Source organism: Amphimedon queenslandica, unplaced genomic scaffold (assembly GCF_000090795.2).
Source record: "Amphimedon queenslandica unplaced genomic scaffold, v1.1 AMPQUscaffold_13520, whole genome shotgun sequence".
NCBI lineage: Eukaryota > Metazoa > Porifera > Demospongiae > Haplosclerida > Niphatidae > Amphimedon > Amphimedon queenslandica.
The window spans coordinates 207126-218834 of record NW_003546244.1 but is presented as its reverse complement, the minus strand read 5'-3'; the positions used below and the strand labels follow the sequence as shown (position 1 = coordinate 218834).

Genomic DNA, 11709 nt, shown 5'->3' with positions numbered 1-11709 from the left:
GGAATGGTCGTATCGTTTTATATCTTATTATGGAGCTTATTTTAATGTTTTAAATGCACTTTCGCTACTTATACTCTGTCCTATTTTAATCGCTTTGAAATTTTGGAAATACTTTATTATTTTAATTCCTATTTTTACTGCAGTAATATGTAATGTGCTAACTGGATTTGTAAGGAAAACATGGGAAATGTTTGTAGGTGAGAAATTACAAAACAATTATGATATTCATGTTTGATGTTATGTAGTTGGAGGATTTTTAAGCATTCGTGACATTGGGTTTCCTGTAATGCGATCTATGTTGGCATTGTATGTCAGCCCAAAATTATACGGTAAAGGAGAATACCTTTAGACTAATTAATGACGAAAGACTTATCTTTTTTCAGGTTCTGTGTTAACTCTAGCATCTGCATTGGAAGCTGTATCTTCAAGTGGAGCTTCAATATTGTTCAATGAAGTATATCATCCTGAAGCAGTTGTTAATGGTCATAATATCAATGCTGGTGTCATATTTTGGGTATCTGCTGGAATATGGGCATTGAACATTCCACTTATTATGTAAGAGATTTATTTTATGAACCTTGAATATACTACCTTTGTATAGAATTTTGCTGTATTTTGATGTACGTAAGGCAAAAGTACATAAGGCTAATCCTGTCCGATTGGTTGATGAAGAGAAATTGCTTGCTTCCAATAGTAACAACTATGGTGCAACCATCAATCAATAACTAATAAAATTGAATTATTTTAATTCATTTTTGGACATTTTGGCAGCAATAATATAATATTTTTTTCTAAATTAACTCATTATAAAAGCACACAAAAAATATAAGCACACATACTTCTAGAAAGAGAAAAATATAGTTTACCAAATTAACTATTGGCATAGTTATGGGCAGTTAATAACAACGCAAGCATCACAATCACGCTGAATGGTAAGGTAGTTCTTACAACACTTCTGACAAACATTGCATTGGCTAGAAGGAGATGGAGCACAAAAATTCTTCTGTCCCTCATTTCCTCCTCCTCCCTTAAGGCCAGTAGCAAGAGCTGACATGAGTGTATAGGTGAACTCCCCTGTCTCATAGCTCAGGGAATCTTCTGATGTGTCAAATATAAAGGCACCTCCTAGATTCTTCTCACCTATGTAAATATAAAGTGTATCACCATCATTACTATGAAGATAACTTATTACCAACGTATTTTGCTATTGCATCAATGGAGTTCTTGTCATTGTACGTAAACCATGTACCAGCTTTAGTCCAACCATCTTGTGAGTCTTTAGCCATGTATGCTATTGCAGTTTTTGTCTTTGTATCAAAGTAATATAATGGGCCAGCAGCAACTATTTCACTGTACATATATGTACCGCATAATTGAGAGCCTTTCCCATATAGTGCACCGTATGTACTTTTGAACGAACCACAGCAATCACCTGTGTGTAGAATTTGACTATTAAATGCATGTACGCAAGGTTATTTCAATGCATTGTTTGTGAATGGAGGAGGGATGTGTATTGTGTGCATAGTGCCTTTGCTATTCAAAGTGTTCATTACCTTGAATGGATGCATTCAATCCATAGCTCTGCCACTCATCACCTTTTATATTTGGGATATACCTATTATATACATGCATAGGTACATGTACATACTAATTAAGCTAGTGATAAACATACTGACCATGTATGCCCATACAGAGGTATACCCAGCATTATTTTATTAGCAGGGACGCCAGCCGCAAGATAGCCAGTTACTAAAGTAAAAGAATTGTACCTTTAAGCATTACATAATCAAACTAACTAGTGTAGTCAATGCTCCATTGAACAACACCATTAGTATCTGTTGGAGTATAGAGAGGAGCATTAGGTGCTGTTACAGACGAGTTTTTAATATCAGACACTGTGTAATCATACGTCATCACGTGCCAGTAATCAACGTAGCTTGACATTGTTTTGAGATCCCATTTCTCCCACTTATCCTTTGATCCTGGACTAGCAAAACTAATAAATGCATCTGAACCCAACGACTGACGGAGTTCTTTGACAAACATTAAAAGGTTGTTTGTATCGTCGGGACATTTACCACCTGCATCATGAGAGTCCTTAATATCCGCACACGTGTACTTCACATAATCTGTACGGGGTGAGCTGCATGGATACTCCCAATCAATATCAACACCGTCAAATTGATATTTCTCAAGTGTGTCCTTCAGTGATTTAATGAAAGCACTGCGAGACTCAGAGCTGCTCATCATTTTACTGAACAGAGCAGAAGGGAAATTCCAACCTCCAATTGATGCAATGACCTTCAAGTTAGGATTGGAGGACTTGTAGCCAGTGATGGTCTTGATGAATTCCGGGTCTTTCGGTTCAATGAGTCGCACATTGTACGTGTTGTCATCGAAATAGAGAAATGAGTACATCAACTGGTCGACCTTTCCGATGATAGGTGCAAGTTTCTCTGGCGTGTAAGTGTAGGGCTTGGTGTGGTACTGAGCCCAGTTTGCAAAGTAAGCACCCATCACTCTTTTAGTTGAATTTTCCTGCAGTTGACTGCTTTTGCATACGTACAGGAACAAGATAAATGCTACCAGAGTCTTCATTTTCTTCTTAGCAAGTTTGCAAAACCTACGGCAAAACTGACAATGCGATTGGAATCACGTAACTTTATTAAGAGAATTTTTAATACAATGAGCCACACCTATCACAAATATGTGTTTGTCTAAATGTAATTTTTATTACAAAATAAAAATAATTCTATTTTCTTGTAGACTATGCTTGCATATTAGCTTCTATTGCAGTTTGTATGTCTCCAACTTGAGACAAAATTCCAGAGAGCTTTTGAGCATCAACTTCGAACCTTACAATATCAGAAACCTGAAAAAAAATTTACATCATGTAAAATAGTAAAGTGACTATTACAACCTCTTCAGTGCAACTTTTGCCAATTTTCATTTCTACAATGGCTGATGGCTGGTTGAGTTGATCAATGTGACGTGCTTTACTCTGAACATCGACTCTCCAATTGATTGCTTTTAGCTGAGAGTCCCAAACTGCCTGTGCTGACAATTGTTCATGGATCTAACATTAGAAGTGTATGGCATAACTGCTGCTACAGGACAGCTTAGAGTGTAAGTACCTTGTTTTTCTGATTCTTCCAAAACCTTCTCACAGTAGCTGCTTCAACTTCAGTTAAAGGAGCCTGTAAAGTTAATTCCAAATGAAATATGATCAGGGTTACTCACAAAGCATGCTAAGTGAGCTAACAGCGCTATGCTTCTTGAGCTGATAAGTACTACAATATAGAACATGGCTTTTTGAAGCAACTTTAAAAATTTGTAAAAATTCCAAATGGAATCGGAATCTACTCAAACTTTCTACACAGCATAAAAATGTATATGCATCAGAAAATTTATAAAAATGGAGAACTCCCTCCTTGACATTTTTGCCAGATTTTCAACTTTTGACAGTCCATTGACAAAAAAACTGCATAAGCACTATGCCAAAGTCTCGTGAAAACCCATAATTAATATTTTTACCTGCCGTTTCTTCATTTGAGAGGTAAGAAAAGCATCAAGCTGGGCATAGTCCATATCTCCTGATGCCATTGTTGTGATAATAGTTTGGAATCTTTTCAGCATTCCCATATAATCTATTAATACATTCAATTAGAAATTAGTGAAAGTAAGACAGTGATGTGTTTGTTAATAAGCTATTTTTAGAAATTGGATAATTCAATCAAAGCTTTCACAATTTCTCACCTTCCACATCAATATTTCCTAAAATCTCTTCCCTGAGAAACTGGTCAGAGAACTGATCCTCTCCAAAGTACTGTCGTCGAGAGAGACCATTTAAAAAAGCAAGCAAAGTTTTGTCTATTTCTCCAGAAGACATTCTGAACCCCTCCTTTCTTTTTTAGAGAAGACCACACCCACACCTACTTAAGGCACGCCCTTTAATTATAATAATTGGTGTGTAGGTGGCAGTTATAAAAATAATTATTAATACTAGCATATCTTTAAACGTTGTATGCCAGCATCAACATTGCCCTGTTCTAAAGATCTATATTCGTGTATAAGTGATTGAAGTGATTCAATGCTTGACTCAAATGCACTGATATCCATACCATCAACTTTAGTATAGTGATGCAAGTGTGCCTAAAAGTTAAACAATATCTTACAAATTAATGATGAAGTAGTGGAATCACCTTTCGCTTGTACAGTTTATGGAATCGTGTTTCTATTTCATTGAGAGAGCTTGCAAAACAGGTATTGTTAGCAAGAGAGAGCAAAGAATATGGCTACAGTAACAAAAAAAAGAAATGAATCAAATGACAATAATATTTTATAAACACCTGATTGAGTGGAGGTACAGAGCATAAACCAGTCTTCCAACCTTCTCTATTCCAGTGTACAAATTTGAGAGATGGCCTCAGTCTATAAATAAGAGTTATATCTAGCCTTTCACATCAGTACACCATATTTTGTACATATTTTGTACATAGTCTAACCTTTCAATGTTTTTCCTTACATCTGATATGTTGGCTTTTCCTCTTAGCATCAAAGCACATGCCAAAAACCTATACAGATAAATATACACTACTTCCCATTATATATATAGTTTGCTTTACTGCAAAGAATAACAGAAAGGAATGTTTTACAATATAAATGTACATACGTTCCATTCTTTGGGTCTGTCTTCAAGAGCTGATAGTCACGGGAAAATGCATCAGAGAATGCTTGATCTAATCTAAGAGAGAGAGAGAGATGCAAGAGCGAAAAGACAAGGTACATCTTCCTTTTTATATTGTATTAAAAACCTTCTTGGTGGTATGCTAACTCCTTTAATGTTGTAAAGTGGTGTCATGGCTGGTAGGAGATAATGAAGTCTGGGAAAAGGAACCAAGTTCATTGTTATTTCATTCAAGTCAACATTGAGCGAGCCTTCAAATCTTGATGCACTATATATAACAAAACAAAACAATAATACTAGTTGTTGTTGTGAAATAATTACTACTATGACTATATAAAATTACTTATAGCTGCAACAAGCTATCATGTATTACCTTGTCAAGTTTAGAAGGAGATTAGCAATTATGTTGTTCATGTCATCAAATGGTTTATCAGATCCTTCTCTTCCTTTATCAGTAATGCCAGTTCCTGGCTTCATTCCAGATGGGCCTTTACTAGCACAAGTTCCTGCCTTCCTTATAGTCCGACAAATGTCAAGGAGAGCCTAAAATTAATATGATCGTATTCGTACCTATTGTTACTTCATTATTATGTACTTGGTTCTCTATTGGGAGAACACAATCAGCTTTGCTTGTTAGCTCACTCAAAGCCAAAACACTGAAGTATACAATTATAACTCTCAATAAATTTACATGTACATTACCAATTATATGGTGAAGTGATAACATCATCATCAGAACTAGGAAACACAGGAACTACAAACCTGTATATATTAAAATTTTAGCTACTGAAAATAGAAACAAACCTATACACATCAGGATATTCATTCTGTATTATATCTAAGACTCTACTACCAACACCAGATCCAGTTCCTAAGTAGACAAGTTTAATGTATGATGAATCCCCTACTGCTACCATCTCACCTCCTCCCATTGAGTGCAGTATAAAAAAGGATTGGAGGCAGTCACAATGTTCAGCCGACAGACGAATAACATCTAACAGCTGCTCTTTATACTGGCCACCATAGTACATGTTACCAACAGCCCTAGAGTAGGGCATCATCATTCATGCTAGGATTAGTAGCATTGTCCATCGTACCAATTGTTACCAGATCCAGATACATCAGTAATGAGTTGACGGTGATCAAATATCTCACCCAAAGAACTGTGAAGTAATTCACTCACAACGCCTTCTTCCATATCAATCAAGACAGCCTAAAAATTCTTAAATTATTTTGGATGCCCCAATATAGTGTATTAATTATTATTTAAACAGCTCAATAATTAGGATCAATAGAATAACATGCAGTCATATATATGTACATACTCTTGCTCTTAAGTTAGAAATCCTATTCCCAACAGACAAATCATGGCCTCTATAGAAAGAACAATAACAATATTGCTTCAATTAACCCTTTACGCATACCTCATATCAACATTTCTAAAAAAACTGCTCAGAGGCTCGTCATAAATTCCTTTCTGTTATAAAATGAACGTTGCAATTGTTACCCATTTTAATCATAAATGTTTTAATTTACCTTATTCCATTGTGCATGCTCACATAGTGCTAAATCCCAAAAGCACCTGCCGACCTTTATAATAAATAAAATTATAATTTAATGCACTTTCCTTAATTTTGCTCACTTGATTGCCACATTGTCCAACTGCAATAGCTAAAATTACACAAATTACATATTATTTTAGCTTTACCTTGAATCACAACTGATTGTGTCATTTATTTTTCAACCATTACAGGGGGCGTGGTCACTATGAATAATCACGTGAGTGCACGTGGACTAATATCAGAAGCTGAAAAATACGGAATGATTGCTCCGTATATCTTTTAAAATGTCTGAAAACGAGGGTGAAGGAAATCCTTTCCTGTCTGGAGACGAAGGCGAAGAGGACAGTCTTCAAGTATCAGGCGAAGGGAAAGTGGATGATGCTTCAAATGAGCCTGAAACACAAGAACCAAGTAATGAAAGAGAAGAAGAGCCAAGAGTTGAATCTGATCCATTTAATATTGAAGTATGAAATAAAGGGGCGTGGTCATGTATAATTATTATTGTATCATAGATGTACGGAAAGTATATTCGTCATGTATGAAATGTTAGCCCACATGACATACGGCTGATTTTGAATATTTTATGATTGAAAATCCTCATTTTAAATTATTCTTAATTTTGCATTCCATAGAGTGATAGTGATGAAGAAAGACTCATGAGAGTAAAAAGACCACGCCCACAATCAAGTGATGAAGAAAACGAGGATAAATTATCTGAAAAGAAGCGTCACTTGGAAGAAGAGGAAGAGGAGGAGGGAGAAGATGATCCGAAGAACCTTGAAAAAGAACAAGAGAAAGAAATACTACCAAAAGAAACTAATGATAATAATAATGAAGAAGAGAAAGAGGATGAGGAGGAGGAGGAGGTACGAATGAAAGAGACAATAGAAGAAGATGATGACAATGATGGACAGTTATTAGAAGAGAAGGAAGGCAGAGGAGATGATGATGATGATGATGAAGAGCAAGAGGGCTCTGCTGAGCATCTCGAGCAATTAGAGAATGAATTACTGGGTCTGGAGCAGTCGGAAAATCTTCAGGCCCCCGGTGGTAGTGGTGGGCATCATTCCAGTGACTCTGAGCTTGAGGACAGCAAAGAACCGTTAGTGCTTTTTTATTATTGGTACTACTGTAAAGGGTTCATTATTAATAGGAAAGTGTATGATTTTGATGTCATGATGCAGAGGAGGAAGGAGGCAATGGCTAGGGCCAGGAGAAAGAAGAAGGTTTGTTAACTATTTTTTTTACGTATGTATTTGTATGTTTCCTTTCTATTGCACATACATTACATGTACCTGTAGAATGACAGTGACAGCACTGCTTATGATGATCAAATATTAGTCATGATTAGGCATATGAAGGAAGCTGCTGAGGTTGGTCACTGATACAAAATAATAATAAATTATGATTGTTATACACACTAATACACATGTAAAATGTAATATTGTAGGAAGATAGGAGATCAAACTTGCAGCAAAAAGCTGCAACAAAGAAACTTCAATTTCTACCAACAGTCATAGCACATCTTAAGAAGTATGTAATGTATGCATCACATGTATTGCATAATAGAATCACTAAGCATTTTGTAATAGGTTAATTATTTTCTTTTTGTCTTTTCTCTTCCTTTTCACTTACTAAAGGTCTGAATTTCTCAATGCCCTCATTGAGTGTGGCATATGCTCAGCACTAGCTGACTGGCTTAAACCACTACCAGATCACTCTCTGCCCCACCAGAAGATCAGAGAGAACATTCTAGATGCTCTTAAACTGGTACATGATGATTCCACCTTCCATTTACATGTACATGTACTAATGTGTTACATTCTTCTAGTTCTTTTATAATGGAAAGAATAATTTAGCAGGAACTTTTATTCCTTTCAAAAAATTAAGTGCTATAGATACACATATCAAGAGAACTGTCCTCCCAATCTGGTGTAGCAATTTTAAACTGTAGCAAATGCCTTTAATATTTGGCCAAAGATTGGTCGAGCTATAGCACTTCATATTTAATCAAAATGAAATGATTACCCATTTATATATATATATTTTTTCTAATTCATGATTATACACATTCTTATATTATGGATGTGATCCTGAGCAAAATTGGATTTTTTAATAGTTCCCACTACTTGATGGGCACATACTCAAGACCAGTGGCCTAGGAAAGGCAATAATGTTGCTGTACAGGCATCCAAAGGAGATTAAGAAGAATAGAGAAAAGGCTGGAAAGCTGATAAGTGAGGGGACAGGATTGTTGTATTAAAACAAGCATGCACAGAAAGCCAGGCCTAGTGTATACTTAATAATGTCACGTAATATTTTTGTAGATAAGTGGGCAAGACCAGTGTTTGGTTTGACTGATGATTTCAAAGGTTTGAGCAGAGACGAGAGAGAGGAGCGGGATTGGGCCCACCTGTCACAAGCAGCCAGGAGACGTTTAAGGTAAGACTCAACTTTGTTCTATTATTACTAATCTACACGTCACAATCTTTGTTCTATAGCTCTGATAGTAGAGAATCTGATCCATCAAGACAAGATGAATTAGAGTAAATAAATATACTGTATTTCCTTCTTTACATACATTTTATGTGTGTATAACAACAGAGCACTGAAACCAGGTGACAAAGGATGGGTTGGTAGAGCTAGAGTCCCTCTACCCTCCAATAAAGACTATGTTGTGAGACCTAAGTGGAACAAGCAACACGAGTTCTCTAAGGTAATCTTAAGTGGTTAAAGCCATCACATGTTAACATTACTTTTGCAATCTTTATTCAGGGCTCTAGTAAGAAAACCCTGAATCGCTATGAGAAGCAGGTACAGAAGAAAAGAGAGAAGACGGCAAGAGGGAAGAACACTCATGCAGTCTCAATAAGTATAGAAGGAAGGAAAATGCCACTTTAAAGCATTATCCCAACATTATTCATTTCTTTCACTCTGTCACCAACCATTGATTTTGAATTAATGCATTTAAATGTTTCTTTATTGTATATCATCAAGATTTTTCACAAAGTCCCCTTTCTTATTTCGAAGGAGGACGTATCGACCCAACTCTCCTTTTCTTTTCTTTAGTCCTGGTATGTAGAGTGTCCTATGCAGTATTGATGCTTTCACGGAGTCAAGGTAAGGATAGCTATACAATAGCTCCCACTGGCTCGTGTCTTTTGAGTAATGTGGCTCTTGAGTTGAAAATGATGATATCTCAAGATCGACAAGAAAATGACAGCGATTGATGTCAAACTAGAAATGAAAAGCAATCGCAAATTAACATCAAATCACAGTCTCTTTCTCTACAGTCTTACATAGCGAGATGGTTCTTCTCTGTTTTCATCATTCATGTCACTTGGTATCAGTGATGTACCACTGGGCCCCTCAGCATATAGTTTTGGTAATTGTCCTTTGAAATCTGATTTGATATACCTCAAGTACCACCTAAAACAGGATGACAACTCTACTTTAATTCTTTTCCTCACTCACCGACTGCGAAGTGGTTGTATCATCTTGTCTGGTAAGAAGTAATTGCTGGTAAACCTGTGCCATTCCTTTCCCACACAAACATTTATTTCTCTGGTATATCCAGTGAAGCTCAGAACTGACTGAGAATTTATGACTGTGTAGACTTGCATTGAACCTTGATAGTCTAAAAATAAAATAAATTTTAAAGATAGCAGCAAATAAAAAAGGTATATAATATGTCTTACTAATGCATTTTAAAAACCAACTTACTATAATGTAATGCCATTGATCTTGAGATGCCCAATAGTGCATGAAGTACAACAACTATAGCTGGGAGATATTTAACTATTGTTTGAAACCCGGATGCAATTCTTCCAAGGAGGTTTGATAATAGATCTTGAAGTAGCACAACTGACATTGCTCCAAGGAGCACAATAAGTGGATATATGGGAAAGAGAAACCTTTCCTCCTATACTATGAATATGAATGATAAAGTATTTTTATCTTGTACCTTATGTGATCTAGTAAAGAATATAGCCACCCACACAATCACTGGTAATACACTCTTCCTCCATGCAGTATAGTATGAGCGACCTTATGATGAATTATAATATTAAGAAATTGCAAGAATAATGGTGCATACCTGATTTTGTGAAATGCAACTAAAAAATCCAAAATCAATACCAATAAAGATATAATAATAATATAATCTTACTTTTATCTCAATTAAAGGCCAGGCAAGCAGGGAAAGAACAAATACAATGTTAAAGTTCAAGAGACAATTTGCAAAATAATAAGTCCAGGGTTCAGTACCGTACAGATCAGGCCCTCCTCCACCAAATACATTGTACATTATGATGTTAATAGAAGCAAATACAAATTTGCCATAGTACCACGAGTCAATACTAACCACAGGAACCTAAACAGGGTATCATCAGAATTAGTTCACGTGTATACTACTTACACCAATGACCAATAAACTAATGATAGACCAAACACAGAAAAATGAGAGTCTTCTCTGAATTAAGATAACATCAGCTGCAATAGGGATCCTAAACTCAACAAAACAATTAAATGCTACCATATAACATATCATGAAAGTGCTTACCCCAAAGCAACAAAAAATGGCCAACCAATGATAGACCCAACAGCAACAGAAAATATGGCCACCTAAAAGTGTATATATGTACACATGCATCAATAAATGATGGATTGCAACATCAAACCTGTTCTTTTCCATTGAGCCATGCAGCTACAGCAATCATTCCAGTATACATGGTGAAGGAAGATGGGAGAAATGCAGTTGATGCAATGAACATTCCATTGCTAGGGGCTAAGAACAGCAGAGTGAGAAGAGCCACATTTGATCCATATCTTCTCTTGATGGCTCTAGATTTTAAAAGAGCTATTATACTTGCAAAATAATAATAATTACTATTATTAATGATAATAAAGATAATTTAAATTAATGAAAAAATGCAAAAACCAATGAGGCTAACCTAAAAAAGTATATTTCACAGAAACATGAGACAAGAGCTAATAACGATCGGAGTGTGTAAAACTGAACAATCTATAAAATTAATAATAATAATAATGTTAATAATAATAATAGTACAATCTCACCTTATTAATTGTACCAATAAGAAACAGTGGGAGTATATGGATTAGTATGTATGCATATGATCTAATGGCATATACTGGTGAATACTCCCACGTCTGAAACCCACTGCCATGCATTAAATAATGTGCCTAGAACAGAATAACTATCAATAATTATTTAAAATTATAATAATATTAAATTACTGGTTCCCAGTAGTTGTAGGTCTCATCGCAGTCATTGATATTATTATAAAGTACACTGATAAATCTAAAAATGATTAATACGTGGAAGGCATGATAGGCTGAAAAACTCCTTCCTTCTTGGCGACCTTTTGTCTTTACTGGAATCTCTGCAGACATTTCCTCCTAGCCACACCTTTTATTAGCCCCGCTTATAGATACACCCAC

General features: G+C 35.7%; 6 protein-coding genes across 6 annotated transcripts in view; 2 read left to right on the top strand and 4 right to left on the bottom strand.

Annotated features, from left to right (window-relative positions):
* Window positions 1-829, top strand: part of LOC100636354 (solute carrier family 46 member 3-like) — a 4213-nt gene extending 3384 nt beyond the window's left edge. Inside the window, exons 2-5 of the mRNA XM_003382571.2 lie at window positions 1-197; window positions 246-329; window positions 384-555; window positions 602-829. The exon at window positions 1-197 is cut by the window's left edge and continues 1 nt beyond it. Of these exons, the coding sequence (XP_003382619.2) occupies window positions 1-197; window positions 246-329; window positions 384-555; window positions 602-725 (577 nt within the window). The 3' untranslated portion in view covers window positions 726-829. The remainder of the gene's footprint in view (window positions 198-245; window positions 330-383; window positions 556-601) is intronic.
* Window positions 787-2654, bottom strand: LOC105312080 (acidic mammalian chitinase-like). Its single transcript, XM_011404441.2, has 5 exons — window positions 1797-2654; window positions 1677-1749; window positions 1554-1615; window positions 1193-1432; window positions 787-1140 (listed from the first exon to the last, which is right to left on the bottom strand). Exons 1-5 carry the CDS (start codon window positions 2596-2598, stop codon window positions 887-889), a joined length of 1431 nt encoding a protein of 476 aa, XP_011402743.2. The 5' UTR covers window positions 2599-2654; the 3' UTR covers window positions 787-886.
* Window positions 2655-2657: 3 nt separating this feature from the next.
* Window positions 2658-3947, bottom strand: LOC100632987 (COMM domain-containing protein 1-like). Its single transcript, XM_003382629.3, has 5 exons — window positions 3757-3947; window positions 3535-3647; window positions 3135-3197; window positions 2921-3076; window positions 2658-2872 (listed from the first exon to the last, which is right to left on the bottom strand). The coding sequence occupies exons 1-5, from the start codon at window positions 3887-3889 to the stop codon at window positions 2768-2770; spliced, it is 570 nt and encodes a 189-aa protein (XP_003382677.1). The 5' UTR covers window positions 3890-3947; the 3' UTR covers window positions 2658-2767.
* Window positions 3948-3993: 46 nt separating this feature from the next.
* Window positions 3994-6457, bottom strand: LOC100632859 (tubulin epsilon chain-like). Its single transcript, XM_019994943.1, has 17 exons — window positions 6396-6457; window positions 6330-6349; window positions 6224-6277; window positions 6112-6164; window positions 6013-6061; window positions 5785-5900; window positions 5610-5731; window positions 5492-5558; window positions 5390-5449; window positions 5283-5343; window positions 5061-5230; window positions 4815-4955; window positions 4673-4744; window positions 4506-4574; window positions 4350-4431; window positions 4203-4295; window positions 3994-4152 (listed from the first exon to the last, which is right to left on the bottom strand). The coding sequence occupies exons 1-17, from the start codon at window positions 6418-6420 to the stop codon at window positions 4003-4005; spliced, it is 1404 nt and encodes a 467-aa protein (XP_019850502.1). The 5' UTR covers window positions 6421-6457; the 3' UTR covers window positions 3994-4002.
* A 652-nt stretch (window positions 6458-7109) lies between these two features.
* On the top strand, window positions 7110-9236 carry LOC100632731 (protein IWS1 homolog). The gene is made up of 10 exons (XM_011404420.2): window positions 7110-7351; window positions 7403-7475; window positions 7551-7622; window positions 7700-7782; window positions 7890-8019; window positions 8369-8486; window positions 8577-8691; window positions 8751-8795; window positions 8854-8965; window positions 9025-9236. The coding sequence occupies exons 1-10, from the start codon at window positions 7122-7124 to the stop codon at window positions 9148-9150; spliced, it is 1104 nt and encodes a 367-aa protein (XP_011402722.1). The 5' UTR covers window positions 7110-7121; the 3' UTR covers window positions 9151-9236.
* Window positions 9208-11691, bottom strand: LOC100632605 (alpha-1,2-mannosyltransferase ALG9-like). Its single transcript, XM_019994921.1, has 13 exons — window positions 11506-11691; window positions 11326-11451; window positions 11202-11272; window positions 10929-11091; window positions 10811-10872; window positions 10667-10754; window positions 10418-10621; window positions 10346-10364; window positions 10214-10296; window positions 9973-10171; window positions 9724-9886; window positions 9549-9678; window positions 9208-9486 (listed from the first exon to the last, which is right to left on the bottom strand). Exons 1-13 carry the CDS (start codon window positions 11659-11661, stop codon window positions 9229-9231), a joined length of 1722 nt encoding a protein of 573 aa, XP_019850480.1. The 5' UTR covers window positions 11662-11691; the 3' UTR covers window positions 9208-9228.
* Window positions 11692-11709: the final 18 nt, after the last annotated feature.